The sequence below is a fragment of the Etheostoma spectabile genome, chromosome 4, assembly GCF_008692095.1.
Source record: "Etheostoma spectabile isolate EspeVRDwgs_2016 chromosome 4, UIUC_Espe_1.0, whole genome shotgun sequence".
In the NCBI taxonomy this organism is placed as follows: Eukaryota; Metazoa; Chordata; class Actinopteri; order Perciformes; family Percidae; genus Etheostoma; species Etheostoma spectabile.
In genome coordinates, this window is record NC_045736.1 from 18,252,704 (window position 1) to 18,272,412 (window position 19,709).

The 19,709-nt window shown below is 40.7% G+C and overlaps 1 protein-coding gene across 1 annotated transcript; it reads right to left on the reverse strand.

The window, feature by feature from the left end:
• Positions 1 to 114: 114 nt before the first annotated feature.
• Positions 115 to 19,243, reverse strand: esyt1b (extended synaptotagmin-like protein 1b). The gene is made up of 51 exons (XM_032514515.1): positions 18,588 to 19,243; positions 17,430 to 17,471; positions 16,387 to 16,521; positions 16,206 to 16,279; positions 16,043 to 16,115; positions 15,778 to 15,867; positions 15,555 to 15,610; positions 15,262 to 15,382; positions 14,988 to 15,164; positions 14,678 to 14,760; positions 14,401 to 14,449; positions 14,216 to 14,305; positions 14,030 to 14,125; positions 13,449 to 13,520; positions 13,249 to 13,335; positions 12,990 to 13,139; positions 12,657 to 12,770; positions 12,386 to 12,562; positions 12,144 to 12,229; positions 12,004 to 12,052; positions 11,722 to 11,811; positions 11,538 to 11,633; positions 11,369 to 11,440; positions 10,906 to 10,992; positions 10,636 to 10,782; positions 9,766 to 9,872; positions 9,381 to 9,555; positions 9,091 to 9,267; positions 8,909 to 8,991; positions 8,621 to 8,669; positions 8,448 to 8,537; positions 7,918 to 8,013; positions 7,474 to 7,545; positions 7,099 to 7,185; positions 6,856 to 7,002; positions 5,798 to 5,934; positions 5,322 to 5,427; positions 5,141 to 5,232; positions 4,754 to 4,895; positions 3,679 to 3,855; positions 3,505 to 3,587; positions 3,083 to 3,131; positions 2,872 to 2,961; positions 2,581 to 2,676; positions 2,418 to 2,489; positions 2,239 to 2,325; positions 1,993 to 2,139; positions 1,753 to 1,901; positions 1,385 to 1,516; positions 1,171 to 1,273; positions 115 to 168 (listed from the first exon to the last, which is right to left on the reverse strand). Exons 1-51 carry the CDS (start codon positions 18,936 to 18,938, stop codon positions 115 to 117), a joined length of 5,463 nt encoding a protein of 1,820 aa, XP_032370406.1. The 5' UTR covers positions 18,939 to 19,243.
• Positions 19,244 to 19,709: the final 466 nt, after the last annotated feature.

Genomic DNA, 19,709 nt, shown 5'->3' on the forward strand with positions numbered 1-19,709 from the left:
CATGAAAATGTTATTAATCCAAGCTGACCACAGCCTCTGTTCTCTGGCAGAGAGGAAATTATGAACTTTTTGCTGCCGTTTTTTAATCTGAGTATCACTTTAAAAAACTTCTGCTCACCATTCTGTGACACCAGAAACCAGGTCAACTTGGGACAATTCGATCTGCACCTAAAAAACAGGAATGATATGTTAACATCTGTATAAGTTGTACATCTGTACACCTTGTTAATAAGCAGTATTTCTGCATGTACTGTATATTCAGGGAAAGCTAGGAACACAACAGTTACCAGGCAGGCTTTACGCTATGGCTACACTGCAAATGCAACATATGCAGACCTTTTTCCGATTAGATGTGTCGTAGAATATATCTTATATAATCTAGTATAACTGGCTACACCAGTAGCGCACACATACTGCAAGCTTTTGCTTTGGGAGTTTTGTTGTTTCTTCAGTTTTTGGAACTTACCAGGCAGGCTTTACAGCGCTGTGAAATTAGGACGCAGCTGAGGGAAAGAAATAAAAACAGAAACTCTCTGCAAACTGCAAATACGCTCATTGGCAGTTATTGAGTCTTATCCTGTATATTGGCAATTTAATTTAAAACTAAAAGATAGACACATCTGTATGTTTATGTATGTGTGTCCGTGTTTGAGGGAAGGTAACCTGCACGTCACACACCACATGCTGAGCCGTTTCTTTTTCTATAGTTGCATTTTAAGTGGTTTGGGGTCCTTCTGTAGGTAATTTTGGGGTGTAATTATTACAATTACAAGCATCAATACCACAGGCCAAGTAATCGGCCGTTCTAAACAGGCACATTTTCAACCGGCACTGTTTTGCTCACCACATACCTGCTGCTCTCATGCCCAGTGAAGCCAGTTTCCTTGATTATAGTAAAAGGTGTAGTGTTGGGGCAACCACTTACGTTATGCTACGCATGCAATGTAGCCGGCCCGTTACTGCAGAGCTTGGCCACATCTGTACAAGTGTGGATTTACCTAAATTTGGTGTGATGTGAAGTAGTCACATGTGACATTCTTTGGATAGCCTGATCTAGAAATCAATTACCCGTTAGCTTTTGGCTGCTGTATGTGTGTGATGCATTACATTACAGCGTCTGCAATACATTTTAAGCAATATCAAAGTTGCAGGTTGAGATCTCAGACTGACCTGTCCAATGACGTCGCGGCTCCTGAACGAGGCTGCGTTATTCTTCACTGATACAACAAGGCGTTTGAATCTCATCTCATCCACAGACAGATTGTACTCGAACCTCATAGAATTGACAAAGATGATTAGATGTAAACACTTACAAAGTTCCTGAGAGATAAACATTTAAAAAAAAAAAACCTGCTCAGGAATAAGAAGACAATTAGTTAATTACCTCTCATTGTATTCTGGGTTGAGGTCTTTTTTCTTCACTGATGTCTTCTTCTTGGTGGCTTTGCTTTTGTCTGGCAGCAGCATGACAGAGACGTAGCTGTCTACACCATCCTTACTTTGAGACAACAGACCTCTGTACAAAAAACATAATAATTGTGAAACATGTTAAAGTGTAGGAATATTAAATTATTCTTATTAAGTCCCAGTATTTTAGAGCAGAATAATGCCTCTATGTAAATTAGAGCTCCTCCCTTCGTTAAATTGTAGATTTTTTATTAAAGGGTGGGTTCATTGTTACTATAAACAAAGTGAAGAGTCAGAAACTGGGATTAATGTCAGATTATAGTGACTTTATTTGAGGAAGCTCACCTGCAGGCATGGACAATGACGATGAGCAGTCTCTCCTGCGAGGAATATGAAACAGACAACTTCACCTGCCCGTTTCCAGATCCACAGCCAGAGGCAGCACACGGCAGAGTCCCTGCACTGATCATATCCACCATTTTGGAATCTAGAATCTATTGAAAACAAATTCAGAACAGGCCAAGTCAATATTGATTTGTTATTTAATTCTATGCAAGATGTGTACGAGCTGATGTGTTTCGTCACTTTGAGTTCAGCCCTCAGCAGCATCTGACTCTCAGGTGCGGCTCCGTCCAGATGGAACCACTGGTCCAGGACCAGCTGTGGCACCGCAAGCAGCTCCTTCACCGGCACCACCAGAGATCCCATTGGCTGTTCCCAACCACTGGACAGCTGCAATGCAAGGGAGAGAGAGAGACACAATGGAAAATTCACTCAAACATTGCTTCTGTTAAGCGTGAAATGTCAAATTAATGTAATAAAAAATCTTGCCTTTACTACAAGCATCTGATGTTTAGGGTCATGGACCAGGAAGTAGAAAGACTCATTCCACTGAGGACTGGTACTGCGGTCACACAGCTTAAGGGAAGATGAACATACATGAGTGAGCTATTACAATAATAATTCATCTACTAGACTAACAACAGACCATCATGCATCGAGAGTCTCACTTTGGTTTTGTAAGTTGTTTCACCCAGAAGAAGCTCTGCCCCTGCTTTGGGCTCCTTTCCACTCTTCTTCAACTATCAAGGTAGAAAGAGGCACTTAAGTTTTTATTACATGAGAAATCATTTTTACACTGCACATTATGTAAATAAACTGCAGGTGACTTACAGGCAATGCATGTGCTCTCTCAATGTGGACAAAGAGCAGAGCAGCGGCGGGAACAGCCTTGTTCTGATAAGACTGGAGAGATTGAAGCTGCAGCACCTGTGACATGGAGAACAGCCAAGTTAGGCCGGAACATTATTTTGCAATTTAGATCATGTGCCCTGTTTGTTGGAATGTGACTGGATAGCAATATGTAGGTGGCTGCTATCTTATTGACTCGTCAATAGTGCATGTTTAAAGAGTGTTTGGATAAACAAAGGGTGATAGAGCTGTCAACATAAGTTAAGGACAGACCTGGTCAAGTCTGACTGGTTGTGACACTGTAGGAACCCATTCCAATATCAAGTGGACCCGCCCTGACTTCACGTCATTCAGAGTGTACCACTGCAACAGAGACACAGCCGGTTAAAAAAGCAGGGCAACACACCTTTATATGAAAGAAATTATACAAAGCAGAGTTCAGAAATCACATGACACGACTTTAGATCATTAATTATTGACAAACCTGATCTGTGTACTGGGATCTGATGACCTCATTTAGCTTGATACTAAATCTGTATAGATGAAAACCAGAAACAGTCCAGAAACAAAGATTTCCCGTGTTGACATTATGGAGTATATTAATGCTAAACTGCAGGAAAGCAATGAACCCCCTAGATTAAAACAAATAATTTCCATACTCCTTGTGTAAATATTTCATTAACCCAACCCACTTTAAATATTCAGTTTATGTTGATGCAGGACAGTGCTGTAAATGGTGATCCATTTCAGTGCAAAATTATGTGATTACCGGTGTATCTGTGATGGAATTCTTACCATGCAGACCAGTGTTCTTAGGACTCCACATCTTTTATCTTGAGCATTAGTATAAGTGTGTAGTTTATTTGTAATTTATAATTCATAATTAACCAGCATTAAGACACATACCTGCCAAGAAAGTCATCAGAGTCTAAATCCTTATCAAATGCTTCCAACTTGATCCACTGGACACTGTGTCCACTCAAAACCAGCTGTTAAAAACAAAAACACAATTTGTACAAAATCTTAACATGCAGTGAAATCCAGACAATATAGACTGCTTAAACCAAGAATACTTCATACCTCATACATTTCCTTCCATGTTGGGTTCAGATTCTCCTTGATAACATGACTCTTGAATGTAACGTCCCCTATGTTGATCTTGACATAGGGGTCACTCTTGCCCTTCACCATGCCCCCCATCAGGTTATCTTTGGCAACCAGATTCTGGGCCTCCAGCAGGTGAATCCTCAGCAGCCCCTACAGGATGAAGACTATAAATGTTATATCACATACAGCGGGTCACTGTGCACACAACATATGTAGCTTGTCAATGTCAAGCTACTCTATATATTTCAGACCCACCCAGATCCTCAAACTTGTGTGCATTCCACACAGTAGCTAGAAGTATAACGTCTTTCTTATGTCCTGAATTCAGAATAATTACTCTAAAAAGCAGACCCATATAAGGACTACTAATTGACACTTTAATAGCTCAAATTTACCTTTTATAAGAGAGACAGTGGTTCTCAAGCTGGGGGTTTCTGGGGGTTGCCAGATAGTTGGGGTAAAAAAAAGAAATATCCTATACTAGACCGGGGAATGTTTTTTACATTACTGTGTGTGTTTGGGGCCTGGAACACAGAGAAGGGTCTGAGGGTGGGTTGGTGAGAGAGAAGTCACAAACACATCAAAAATGTACCGAGCCCGGAGGAAATTGGACAAGGCTAGGTTCTAGCTGCTTAAACTAAAACTAGTAAAGCATTAATTGTTTAGATGTATAAATCACAGCATTTACAAAAAAATCTGCAAGGGGAGGCGTGTTTAGAAACAGCTGTTTACACTGGTTTGCAGCTCTCTCTCGTTGTTGAGGGGGGTGGGTGTTGTGAGGTTTTGTTTTTAAACAATTTAAAACAGTTTTTCTTGATTTATGAAAACCATAATGTCATATGACTGTTTACTTTGGAAGAGGGGTGGAGGGTCGTGCCTTGCTGTACACATCTAAAGAAGGTGTTTTCTAATTGTTTAAATAAAGCAAATACTGTAATAAAGGGGGGGGGGGGGGGCAGTGACAAAGAACAAATACCAGTGTAGAGTTGGTGGAAGCTTATCATCCAACTTACATCCACTCTGCTAATCAGGCATAAACTAAACCCACCTCTTTACCAAAGTGCTGGCTGGGTGTGGTTTTTGCTGGAAGATCTACCCCAGCTTTGGGGATTTCTGTGGTTTTTGGTGGCCCCAGTGTGTCAGCGGGAAGACCAGTCACTGTGGCTTGAGCAAGGTTGCCTAAACCAGTACTACACACACGCACACACACGCACACACACGCACACACACGCACACACACGCACACACACCACACACACACCACACACACACACACACACACACACACACACACACACACACACACACACACCACACAAAATTAAAAGACGATATATTCTTTATAGGTATCGTTCTATTCATTCAATTTATGGATTTGTGAGGTATTAATGAAGGGGAAATAATATGGTTTTATTTGCTGTGAAGCGGAGCTCACCCTGTTTGGTTTTGCTGCGGTTCAAAGTCTTCTTTAAATGCTGTGTCTGACTGTGTGGGATGTATTTCTGGAGCTCTTGGTTCATCTACCAGCTAAGCAAAATTTCATTAAGGTTATAAATGTGAAAATAGACAGGTGATAACAATATGACAGCAACCAACTATAATGTGCTATGACTCACTGCAGCAGCAGGTAATGTATCAAGTGCAGTGTGAATGGCAGCTGGTTCAGCTGGACCAGCGTCTGCAACTCCAGAGTGTTTAACCTGGCTCGTTACTGCAACCGGTCTATAAAAAAATAAAAATTAAAAAATAAAAACACACTGCTGGTACAAAACACTACAGCCAGACTACTGACTGAAATTAACAACGAAGAATTGTTTTTATAATAATGTTTTAGCTTCTTGGCTACAAATATACTTTCAAATCATGTTTTATAAGAGCATCTTTGCTTGCATATCCCCCTGACAGGAACATTTACTACCCTTTATACATTTATGTGTGTAGGTTTAAGTTTCAAATGGGTACCTACTGCTTGCTTTTCTTTATATTTAAATGGTACTAAGTGATATTGTTTTGGTGTTTTTTATTTTTATTTTTTAAAATAAGGCCCCATTATTTTTATGTGTCTATTATGAAATTAGGCAAAAACACTCACTTGTCTTTTGGCAGCTCTGAACTTTTTTTGTCCTCACTGGCTGCTTTGAATGCCTGTTTAGTAGAAATGACGATCTCTTCTTTCTTTGTATCAGCCACAGAAGGCTGCGGAGCTTCAGTCATCCTTGAGCTCAAGACCTGTCAACAATACATACTATGTTTATATGCACATAATATTCTGAGTATTGCCCTTATTCGGAAAAAGACGATATTCTGACTAAGCTGTTTACAAGGCTAATAAAAATGAAAATGTAACTAATATTCCTGTTTACATGTAACTGTGCACTTTTCAAGTTTACCAGCGGCAGACTTAATGGACCGTGCAAACACAGCGTCCTTCTTTCAACAGGCATAATGCCAAAATATGTAACTTGACTTGTCTGATTATTGAGATCACTGTAAGATGGTTTCTGTGCTAAGCCAAAGGTTTGTTTATTAAAGAAAGAAGAACAGGATTCAGGATCAAAAGATGATTACAGATCTGATACTTTGTGATTTAGTTATTTATAAATCTAGTTCCTTGCAAATGTTTAATGCTAAATGGACTCAATGGGAGATCTGAAAATATTTGGACTTACTAAGCTGATTCAATACTTGATTCAGATTTGATGAAATGCTATCAAACCCCAACACTGTTCCATAGTGAGTGCAGGTCTCACTGTTTCCACAAAACCTTCAACTCAGTCTGGATTATATTACTCATCAAACTGAGCTTGTTGTTTTTACTGTAAAGTGTCATGCATCACAGCGCAAGACGCTTGGTGTATGTTTGACTGATTGAGGGCTTCTGTAAAGTCTTAAAGGGTTTTGCATTGAAATTCTTGGGAGGTCTTGTGTTTTTGTTATGTATTAGGCATAAACTAGGGTGAAAAATCAGATTGAGACGCATATTCCGAATGTGCTGTCCAATGTACAAAGAATGCCTCTAAAACCCAAATAATACCGGAATATTTCCCGTCTTAATCGGAAATTCTATATAATAATAGTAGAATATTGATGGGCATGTAAGCGTACTTATTGACAACAGTATAATAATCCCCTTTGTGTGTATTATGTTACCTTGAGTTCAGCCCTCAACAGGATCTCACTTTCAGGTAAAGCTCCATCCAGAGGCATCCACTGGTCCAGGACCAGCTGTGATTCAGAGAGCAGCTCTCTCAAAGGGACTACAAGAGATCCCAGTGGCTGGTCCCATTCGCTAGACAACTACCGCAATAAGGACACATTTATAATCCCAGTCAGACGTGAAGATGTTCTTGACAAGGGTAGTAGTATTTAGATACTGCAATACAGTACACTCACCCTTATTATGAGCATCTCCTCTCTGGGGTCGCGAACCAAGAAGTAGAACGCCTCATCCCACTGAGGTGATCTAGAGCGATCGCAAACCTTTAAAAAGACAAAAAGGAGAGGTAAGTTGGAAAAGGGGGGGTTTCTGAAACAGGGCATGGAATAACAAGATATATATGGTCATTGTACTTTGATAAAGTTCTCTTCTCTTTCCACTGGCATTTATAAACAGCCTAATGAAGGTAATGGCATGAATTACTGTCACAGCTTGTATCCATTTTAATACCACCAGTAGGAGGCGCCACCGTTTACGTTTTCAAATTCTAAACATTATTCCATAAAATGTTGAGTGTGAAGTGTTTAATGTCTCTATCCTCAGTTTCATACCTTGGTTTTGTGGGTTCTGTTACCAAACACAAGCTCAGCCCCGGCCTTGGGATCCTTTCCACTTTTCTTAAACTGAACACAGAACGACACATAACACATACGATTATGCAAATACTTTGTATTCACTCTGTGATTAAGGCAACAGCGGTTCGAGATTCAACTTCTTTCTTTAAAAAAATAAACAATCCTTAATCATTGCATCATAAAGTCCAACAACAGTGATTGTAGCTCAGCAAGCAGCAACTATTTCTCAAAGTCCTCATTTATTTTAATCTAGTGATTACTTACAGTATATATTAAAACATCTTAAAGAGCAGTTTTCCACTTTATGCCAATGGAAGATGTGTTTATCAACATGTGCTTTTCAAACTATTGTCAATTTAGTCCTCAGAGGCAGCACACTTATTAAAGTGTTTGATATGGACCAAATTCCAAGGGACTCACAGGCAATGAGTGTGCTCTGTCCACATAAACAAAGAGCAGGGCTGCAGAGGGAACGGCCTTGTTCTTGTAAGACTGGAGAGACTGCACCTGCATCACCTGCAGCAGAGAATCAAATGATAAATACATAACAATGACTCATCACTGATTTGCGTGGTGAACTGAGCCGGGTATCATATTTGACATGGTACAGATTTGGGAGGAATAGGCAACACAGTTGATGAAGATTATATACAGTACACACACACACACACATATATATATATTCACAGTACATACATATAAATACATACATATTTGTGCATGAACAAGTGAGGAACAATTGTGGCCGGGTTGAATCAGTGGGTGGAGCAGGCGCACATACACTTCAAGGTTTATGCCTCGATGCAGAGGTCTAAGGTTCGGGTCCAACCTGTGACAATTTCCTGCATGTCTTCCCCTTCTCTCTCCCCTTTCTCACCTAGCTGTCCTATCAAATAAAGGCAGAATAGCCCAAAAAACAATCTTTGAAATAAATTAAAAATTTAACTGACCTGGTCCAAGGTGTTATTATGGGACACTGCTGGTACCCACTCCAGTATCAGGCGAACACGTCCAGACTTCACATCATCTAGAGTGTACCACTGAAACAGAGATGTACACTTACTGAATTAAAGCCAATATTGACAGCGCAGCAACTACGTACAGTATAGCATGCAATACTGACCTGGTCTGTGTACTGGGAACGGATGATGTCTGCCACACTGATTTTGCATCTGCTCACAATAAAAACATTTTTGCATATTTTACACAAAGACAAGGTCTATTAAAATGAAGCCAAGCCATTAAAATGCCCTGAAACATTAAAACTTAATTATTTATATTTTCTAATTTGGTTTCTATAAGTGATTTTAGTAAACCTTCACGGTCAAATAACTAAAGTTTGGGCCTGTAAATGTTGTTGTTAACCCCACTGAGGTAATAAGACTCTAGAAACCTCCACATTAGCCCTTACCTGCCCAGGAAGTCATCTTTGTCCATGTCTTTGTCATACAGCTCTACCTGCACTTCCTGTCCTGTCTGAGGCCTCAGCACAACCTGAGAGAAAATTGAACAGGTTAACAGTTAAATTAATAAAAATGAGGTGGTTGCAAGTATTATCATCATAAATGAAATTGAACAGTCCTTCATACACACCTCATACATCTCATTCCAGACTGGGTTGAGATTCTCCTTGATCACATTACTCTTAAAGGCAACCCCTCCAACATTGATCTTGGCATAGGGGTCACTCTTGCCCTTCACCATACCGCCCATCATGTTATCTTTGGCAACCAAACTCTGGGCCTCCAGCAAGATGATTCTCAGCAGCCCCTAAAGGAAGGGATCATTTAACTTTACATTGTTTTTTTAAACCAAATATGATTGTGATATGAACACATTATTGCATGTATCTACTACTGTAGATCACTATTTTGTGATGTTACCTCACTGGCAAAGCTGAGGTCTGGGGAAGTATGAGGAGGTTGTGGTATAGCAGGGCTTGGTGATTCTTCCACCTTCTCTTCAGTCACATGAGCTGGCATTTCCTTTACGTCCACATCTTCATGTAAGGTCACTGAAGAGGCAATAGTCTCCACAGGAACGTCCACTGAACTTGACCTAAAAACACAAAGAGTAGCAATAAAAAATAAGTGACAAATGGAAAGTAAAGACAGACCTTTTGAATTAGCTATCTCACCTCAGCACCATAAAGACATGCGTGCTAGGTAAACTAGGACTACAGCTGAAATATGCCGTCTGGCTAACACTGGCGCATTTACAGAAATGTTGATTAATGTGTGTTGTCCTAATCAAATAAATAAATCTTACCTCTGCACTGTGTCTATCTCCTGTTTTTTCTGAGCAGGGGAAGGATCTGACGCTGAAGTGACTTTAGCCTCATCAGTTGCACCCAGACATTTGCTAGGGATCAGCAGCTGTAGTTGAGTTGATATAATTATCATTTTACTTAGTTTACCAGTTTTTTTAATAGTCTTGATTGTATATATACTACCAGTCACACGTTTGGGGTAACTTACAAATTTCCATACCACTCCATTACAGGCAGGATACCAGCTGATCTTAATGGGTGGCTGATCTTTATTGCAATATCTACATTATGCCCATTATCAGCACCCATTGTTCCAAAGACAGGTTCTGTTTACTAATCTGATATAATAAAAAAAAAAAAAAAAACTAACTAGAAAAACATTGGAGAACTCTTGCAATTATTTATACACATGATCTGAAAACTGCTGCCCTGGCTAAAAACACAATGCAACTGATCTCAGCTGGTATTCTGTCTACAATGGAGTGCAATGAAAATTTCTAAGTGACCCCAAACCTTTGACCAGTTGTGTATCAATATCAGTAGAACAAGTACAAAAATAGAACTGTCTAAAAAAAAAACTCATGACAATGAAATAAAAAATACAGACTGAGACATACAGATACAAAGAAACAGAAAGAGATATTCCGCATAGTTACAGCGAGTAAAAGAAATATAGATACCGACAAAGTTAAAGACTCAAATAGATATAACAGACACAGAGAGTAAGATATATAGACAGATAAGACACAATACAGAAATATTAGAGGCACCGAAAGGAAGGGAAAGTGCTAGTGAGAAAATGAAACTTAAAGGACATACACTAAATATTTTGAAGACAATAAAGAACAACAGACAGAGAGTTCTCCCACCTTCAGTTCAGCCCTCATAAGAACCTGACTCTCAGGTGAGGCTCCATCCAGATGGAACCACTGGTCCAGGACCAGCTCTGGTTCGGAGAGCAGCTCTCTGATAGGAACCACCAGGGAACCAATGGGCAAGGTCCAGCTGTGGGAGAGCTGGGGAAACACAATGCAGGATCTTAGCATAGGCCGTATTTATAGACCAGAGATGACACTGTTTGCATCTGTATGACTTTCTTGTTCCACTTCCAATTTGATGATTAACGGAAGCCAGTATACCTTAGCAACAAGAATTTCCTCTCTGGGGTCTCGAACCCGGAAGCAGAAGGCCTCATTCCACTGAGGAGATGTGGTACGATCACACACCTTCGGAGATGCCAGAGCCAGTTAATATTACTAACAGATATTGTGTCACTATGACAATATTAAAATCAGTGTTTTAGTAGCTTAAAGCAACACTAGGGAATTTTTCCCGCTTCTGTCCCCCTACAGGTTGGAAGTGGAATGGTCCCATTATGTCTCACTGGAACTACATATCCGCTACCAATCTGGCAAACTCGCATAGTACGGTCATAGCCGGTAGAGAGCGGCAAAGCAAATGCAGAAGTGCTTTTCACCTTTTTACTAGGTGATGAACCACTGAAACGGACTGATGAAACGATTTTGGAAACATTACTTTACGGTGCAAAAAGTTCTCTAGTGTTGCTTCAAAACATAGTACCATCAATTATAAACTTCTTACTGTAGTTTTGTGGGACATTTTTCCAAGAGAAATATGTGCTCCCACTTTTGGCTCCTTGCCACTCTTCTTAACCTATAAAGAGACAAACAGGCAATAACAGTAAAAGCAAACTATAAACACTAACTGCATTTCCTGACATCATCCTTAACATCAGTAGAAGAACACTCACTGGTAAGCCATCTGCTTGCTCCATAAAGACAAACAGTAGGCCTGCTGAGGGAACCGCCTTGTTTTGGTAGGACTGCCTGGAATGGAACTGAAGAACCTGAAGACACAAGAACAAACCAGCGATCAAGCAGATCAAGCCCATCAGCAACGGCCCATTATTCTAGGATTTCTACGGGAATACCGACCTGGTCCAATCTGTCTGACTCCGAGGATGTCGGAACCCATTCCACTATCAGGTGAATGCGACCAGACTTCACATCACTGAGTGTGTACCACTGAGAGAGGAATTGGAATTATTTAAACACAGGAAATGTGCTATGTGTTAAGGATGTACATAAGAACGGGTCCAGTATCTAATCAAAGGGAGTTGCACCCACATGAGTTAGACCTATGACATGTTAACTTATTCTGACCACACTCTTTTAAGCTAAACATGCAGCACATGTGTTTGGCGGGGGAGATCTCACCTGATCAGTGTATTGAGAATCAATGATGTCCTTCAGACTGACCTTCAGCCTGTATGTCGGGATATGTGAAATTAGAATGTATCTTTAAATCCACACATTTAATTTTTTTGATAGTTGAATATTAATAGCTATTATTGTACCTGCCCATGAAATCATCCTTCACATCCATGTCTTTATCAAACACCTCCACATGCAGGTCCTGGCCAGGCAACTGAGTAAGAATCACCTGAAGGGTGAAAAAAAAAAAAAAATTGCACACTTCAAAGGACTCTCTCAAACCAATTATACTACAGACATTTATAAACACATGCAAACTTTAGTCACTGCTATTCATTTCACAACAAAATGGTGTAGTTTCAATACATAATCTTGTGTTATTTACCTCATACATCTCATTCCATGTGGGGTTAAGATTACTCTTTATAACCTGACTTGTGAATGTTTCACCCCCAATGTTGATCTTGACATATGGGTCACTCTTGCCTTTTACCATGCCCCCCATCAGGTTATCTTTTGGAACAAGGTTCTGCCCTGCCAATAGGTGAATTCTAAGCAGTCCCTGAAAAAAAATTACATAATCATTAGTAAAAGAATGTGCAATTTAAGAAAACACAATCCTAAATCAAAACCAGAGTTCCAATGTCCTCCATTACCTCTGTGGCAAAGCTAGGATGAGGGGAGGTCTGCTGGGGCAGCTGCTTGGACATTCCAGCCTCCAGATTAGAGGACACATCAGATGGAATATGCTCCTCATCTAACCACAGAACCTATTTTACAATAGAAAAGAAGAGAGAACCCCCAGATACTGGTCTCATTTAATCTCAGTTGAGACACCAGTATACATATGAAAAAGTTTGATCAAAATCACATTTTTTTGGTTTGTATAATTAATAACTTCCTACATTGTGTTTGTTTTCCCTTAGTGTATTTATTATTCATTAATTGGTCTAATGCAGTGCAGGTTCAGTGAATGGGTTGCCATTTACCCTGAGAACTGTGTTGATATAGATGCGACTGGCAGATCCAGAGTTGTTCAGCTGAAACCACTGGTCCAGAGAAAGATTGGAATTGGACAACAGACGGGACAAAGGGATGGTCAGACTGCCCAATGTCTGCACACGGTCAGCGTCCTTCACCTGGTTGATTTTACATGAAGGAAAGCCAAAATAAGACTACAACATCTTTGGCTATCAGATTACCAAACACAAATGTTAGTGCATAGAAGCTGATCTTATGAGCTGTTACCTGAATGTCTATGTCCTGCTTGCGAGGATCCTGGATGAAGAATGTAAAAGCTTCCTCCCACTTGGGATCAATGGTTGTGTAACAAGTCTAAATCCAAGAATAAGTAGTTTGCATATAAGATCAAAGTAAAAAAGTACGGAATTATAATGTATACAATGTATGTATATATGTATACTAATATACTTTCCCAGTAGATTTACCTTGCTCTCTCTAGTGATGTCCTGCACGGACAACTGCACCATGGGATTGGGCTCCTTATTTCCCTTCTTCATCTAAAAGATACAGAAAAATATGAATACACAGTAAGGCATGTGAACAATGGCATTCTGTAACCAAGAGCAAAGTGATAAATAGACTTAATCTACCACCCTGACAGCCTGTGGTTGATGTGAATAATAAGGCTACCATAGCAACAGCACAAATACCGCAACTAAAAGGAGGCACCACACCGCATGGTATAATCAGGAAGGATACGTTTGCATCGAAAGAAACCACAAAGACTGAGTTTCATTTCAAAGATTGTGCCATTGCTGTTCCCTTTTGTGTATGATATGACAGCGGAAACTGGCAAAGAAGGGAAATGTGTGTTTAACAGCCTTGGATAACGTTTGCCACACTCGTCCACACTGCAATGGAGGTCACAAGGTTTGAGGCCAAGGCAACAACTTTGTGGAATGTCAAGACAGGTGGCAGTTACAGCTCTGCCCCAGTTTAAACACACAGGAAGCAGCTCTGAGTGGAGCATGAACATGGGCAGAGAGGGTAGAGATATATGACTCACAGGAAGTGCCTCAGCCTTGTCCAGATATACAACTAAAATGGCGGAAGAAGGTGGATCAGCAGTCTTACTGGTGACACTTTCATTCCTCTTCAGGATCTGGGGTAGAAATGCAAACAGAAAAAAAAAATCTATTATACTCTAATTTAATAAAAGAGTAATGCATCAGTGGAAATAAGTGACTCAAACCTGCTCAAGTTGATCAGTGGTAGGCAGCAAGGCCAACCACTCTAGTCTAAAATGAACCCGTCCTGACGGAGTTTCTTTCAAAGTGAACCACTGGGAAGACAACCACAGGTGTACATTTACAATCCAAAGAGTAACAAAACTGCTTGTACAAATGGCGACTGAGACAATAACAGTGTTACACTTACATTATCGACAACTATGGATTTCTTCACAATGCCCAAATCCACTTTGGTCCTATATGGAGGAGGCGTGTGAGACAGAATTCAATATAAAGATGAAAATGTATTGCTGAATATAAAAAATATCATATCAGAGAAAGCAGAAGTTGTAACTTCGAAGTACAAATACATGCTATATAAAAAGGTAGTGTACATTTTCAACTGGCCAGGAAAGGTGACAGATGAAAGGTGACAATGCGAGATTTAACCTAGACCCACAAGAGACATGAATATGCATATGTACCTGCCCAGGAAATCATCCTGGTCTGTGTCTTTGTCATATACCTCCACCTCCAACTCTTGACCAGGCACCTCATGGACTATAACCTGATGTACCAGACACACACAAGGAAATGAAGACTGACAGAGGGATTTGTATAGAAGCTGGTTGCAGCCTCATGCGACCATGAATGAAAATGAAAATTTCTAGTGCTGTAACAGTCTAATCCCTCCAACACAAAACAAAACGAAATGATATATGATTGAGTCTTCCAATACCTGTGCAATGACGACACAAATGTTAAACTTTTCAAAAAACGTTCCATTTGTCTTACCTCATACATCTCTTTCCACTCTGGAGAGTCTGTGTTGTCAATATGTTTGGAGGTGAAGGTCTGAGGGCCAACCCTCAATATGGCATAGGGGTCCGACAAGCCAGCCATAACCCCCTTCACGTAGTTGTCCTTTGCTGCTAGATTCTGTGCCTCCAGTAGGTGGATGCGTACCACACCCTAAGAAGGAAAAATAGGGACCAAGATGTAATATGCTGATGTTGACTAAGATGTGAAATTATACGATAGTCTCCCTCTATCTGTATTCAGGCTTTACCCTGGGCAAAGGAGAGCGTAGATGGGCCACATGCAGGTCTGGAACCAGAGGGACAACCAGGCGGTTGGGCAGCACCAAGAAGGAGGCAATGGCATCCATAATCATGCTGTCAGACATGATACTGAGACAAAGAACATTTCAATTGAAATGTACTGCTGTATTGTCTATTTCATTGTTATTCACCGTATGATAAAACCCACACATTAATAAAATATTGTGAGGTTATGTTTATTATAAGGTTGTGGCTGTTACTAATGTGTAAACCAATGAAAGGTTATTCCAGTATGACTCACTTCAGTCCAGGGATGTCCAACAAATTAGTCAGTCCTGTCCAATTGATGTCTAGTTTCTAGGAACAGATAAGGCAGAGGAATGTGCTGCAAATCAATCAGGATTGATGCAAAATCAATAGTATGAAAAGCATACAAGTCTACTGAGATACATGATGGTTACAGGAATGGGCGTTGAGGGGCAACAAGAAAAGGGCTAATTAGAGAGGACTGTAGATGGACGTACAGGCCGCTGGATGAAAAACATGGTGACCGCACCCACTATGGGCACATCTCCAATCAGAGGCTCCAGAATCACCCGCATCATCCCATGTAGCTAAGGACAGAAAAGCAGAAAGGATGCTCATGAAAACCATGACTAAATGCTTAAAGAATTGAAGACTGTCTGTATATTTCAGTTATCCCTTCGGACAGGTAACCTCTTTATATTAATAACATGTTACTCTGTAATTCAGTCAAATAATACTTTTAAGCGTGATAAGAAGACAGACCTGTATTCCCTTGACTCCAGCTTTGCAGAAGTATCTCTTCACCTCAACATTGATCTCTACATTGCCAACGTAGCTGAGGATACAAGGACAAAATTATCATCCACAATAATGTCTTTTAAAAGCTGTAATATATAGGTGACGGTGACTCACAATAAACATTTACCTAATATACAGATCTAGCAGGACTTGTCCTTTGTCATTCTCGGTGTGTGCCTTGATCCCTACAACCTTCATAGCCTGGAGGAAACAGAAAGCACATTTACAGCACAATATAAACAACATGCATCACTTGTGTAAATATTTACAGCAGTGGCATATCATAGTTGAGCTACCCATGGCATTACCTTGTCTCCCATATCCACTTTTGTGAAGTTGAGGGTTTGGAGGTGGGTGCTTGAGGCTCGGATAGATGGAGCAATGGTTTCCACCAGCAGCTTCTCAAGGTATTGGCCGACAAATGGCCACACCTGCTGCAGCACCTAGGCAGCCCAACAACAACATGGTTGTAAGCTCCTTTTATTAGTAAGACACATACCATAATATTCAATGTACATTCCTTCCAACTGGAGACTACTTCTGTATGAAAACTTTGTCATTTTGGTCACATGGTAACAAAATGATCAGTCAAATGCCTTGGCATCCATAAGCAAAAGTGAGTCTCCTCAGCTGTTAGTCCACAGTGAATCCTATGCTCGACATGTCTTCACTTTTTACATAATGTTAATGTTGCTACATGAACATGTTAGGTTTGTATTCGTTTAGGGAAAGACCCAAAAGCAGAGGCACTGCTTGTCTGTATGCTTGTGTGACTGTGGAAATAACCAGAGTTGGTCTCAGTCTGGCATAAGTGGAAAATGAGTCATCAGCTGCTTGTTCCCGGGAGGGATGCAGTCAGAGCAGCAAGGGAATCTGCTGACCTCCCCTCCAGTAAACAGTCTCAAATCTCTGCTTTGTCTGGCTCTCTGATGCTTAGATCTCGTGGTCCTGTTAGCATGAATACTTGTATTACTGTATGTCTGCATTAGTTCCCTTTGTTTCTAAGGGCTAGAAAAAGCAGGGGGTGAGGGGACAATGGCTGCAGTTTTATTTCATTTGGAAGAGCTGGGCAGCTCCTCCCCCTTCCTGTAAGCATGCCTGTAATAAAATGGAAATGTTGAGAGGGTTGCCTGGCACTGGGCCCGCTCTCTGCAGCACAGACTTTACAGTAGCATAGAAGGGGCTTCACTAATAGGGGTGTGGCCTTTTCAGCTAGCACCTAGCATACTTAAAGTGTCAATCAACACAACAGCTGAACAGAAGAAGTGTTTACGGTGGGCTTAAATAAAGGAGGGACCACTAGTGTCTTTGTGTAAACAGTGAGATTAAGTGAACCCCTTGATATTTTTACCTTATTCAGCCACTCAACCTTCTCAACATCTGGAAAGTTGACCTGATGGAAAGAAAAACAATGAGCGCACACATACATTAATTATGCATAGCGCATGCCTGATAAACACACAACAGGATGGGGAAATGATTCAGCCATAGCTAATGCAGGTCTGGAAAGGTCATTAAAATCACTGTTGATATCTCAGTGCTTTTTGCACCATGTTTTAGACTTAGCAAATATTTCCATAGAAAAAGACAGCTGGCTATTGAGTGTATTATCTTTCATGTGTGACAATTACTTTTGTAGTATGTGAGATGTCATCCATTTATCATGTTATTAACTCTTAAAGAAAACCCTACCACATGTCATTTGTTTTGCAAACTAGAGAGAGAGAGAGAGAGAGAGAGAGAGAGAGAGAGAGAGAGAGAGAGAGAGAGAGAGATAGAGAGAGAGCACTATGTAGATGCCCCATGAGGAGTATGCATGCTGTCTGGTTAGGCAAGCAATCGCTGAAATCACTCAACGAAACAAGTATCCGCAGGAACCTTATTTGGGTGTGGCTAGATGTTCTGAGTCAAAACAGGCCCATGTGGGTTTCAGCATTTCCATTTTGGGCACATACTCTCAGGATGTATAACTTGCAAAATGAGACTATTGTACTTCATGCACATTTTCCAGCCACCTTCAGTTAAAATTGCACCAGGATTAGTGGGTTTAAGTTTTGTTGTAGTTGTTGCAATGCACTCAGAATTGCACCATTATGCTTTCAAACAAGTTTGGTCAAGAAAACACACACAGCATGAATGTTTTAATTAGGACTTATTCTTGAGCTGCAACTTTTGGAAAAGCACTGCCTGTAGGCTTGATGGGAATTGATTTATGGGAAACATTCTTATAAAGCCTTAATACAATTGTAAGTTACCAGGATAGCCAAAAGAAAAAATAGTGAGTGACGCCATAAAAGCTAAAAATGGTGTACGGCTATGATTAGGGTGCTTTACTGGAAACACCAATATGTAGTGATGATTGTAGGGTCCACTGCTACGTTTTACCTTGCTATGCGTAACGTGGTGTTATTCTAGGTCAACATCGGGTTCAGAGAGCAAAGTTGAGAGCTGTTATGAGGATTTTTGATGATAGAAGACACATGCTGACAGTTGTAGGGTCATTTCTTACCCACGCAGGGAGGTCTCGCTTGAATTTGGACACTTTCATGGATGTGTACTCCTCGTTGGTGAGCAGCTGTATGGCTGACTTCAGGCGTGCCTCCTTGGCTTCTCGGGCATGTTTCCATCCCGTGTAGACCATCATACCGAACACCAACAGGCTGGTGCTGACCCGGTAGTAACCGGCCAGGTAGACGGGCAGCAAGGCACCCAGACATTTCCCAAACGTCCAGAGCACCGCGACTGCACTTATGCCTTTGGGTTTGGGACCTTCTGTCTCCACGGTACTCAGTGCCTTCTTCTCGGTGTCGCTTGTGCTCACACACTCGGCTTCACTCGGCTCCGATTTGTCGCTTTGCATAATGATATCCTTTGGAAACAACCGCTACAATGTTAAGGTTGGATACAAAATAATCACTTTAAAAGTGTTCCTAAGACTTCTAGCTAACGGTTCAATTACTCTATCGTGCCATTTTCTATCGTCAGCTAGCAAACGTTACCGTTTAAACCGCTGTTTATTGCTTCTACCCTCGCTAGTTCACCGTTCGTCCGTGTCGCATCTTTAATGATATTACAATGTATTTGTTATCGTTGATTTGAAGCAATTACTAAGCACGGGCCTCGATAAGAAGTGGCTAACAAGTTCTGCCCCTCAACCAGTCCCGCTATGATATGTGGAGGAAAACACGCCCACTGAAGTAAAAACGCATCTATGACTCTTTCGCTGCTGCGGCAAGACAGTCATGTAATTTATAGTAATTATAACGTAAACTTATCGTATTACTGCAGTATTACGTTATCGAAAAGTGAAATTTTACAAGGAGCTATCTGAATGTGACTGTCACGGTCTATTCAAAAGTAGAATATGTTCACAACACGGTCACTGCTCAAATCGTTTACCCGCAGCACCGTTGGTCAATTCTTTCTGCTGCTCCAGTTTATTTTAAAACAGCAGACTAGACATTCTCCTCAATCCCCTAGATCCGTTGTGACCACCAAGCCAGGCCCATGATTCCCAAGATACAATGCAATCCCAACTTGGTTGGCTGTGTTTGAGTCAGATGTATGCATCTACCGTGAACCAAATTAACCATTAAAAACATGAAGTTGAGTACTGTTTTCCGAGCTCACT

What these genes read in the sequence shown, in the direction of transcription:
- esyt1b (XM_032514515.1), bottom strand. Translation starts at nt 18,938, where the DNA reads ATGCAAAGCGACAAATCGGAGCCGAGTGAAGCCGAGTGTGTGAGCACA. An exon ending in CAGGATGATTTCCTGGGCAG is followed by an intron (nt 14,450 to 14,677) that starts GTACATATGCAT and finishes TCCTCCATATAG; the next exon opens with GACCAAAGTGGATTTGGGCA. An exon ending in ACAAGGCTGAGGCACTTCCT is followed by an intron (nt 13,521 to 14,029) that starts GTGAGTCATATA and finishes TGTATCTTTTAG; the next exon opens with ATGAAGAAGGGAAATAAGGA.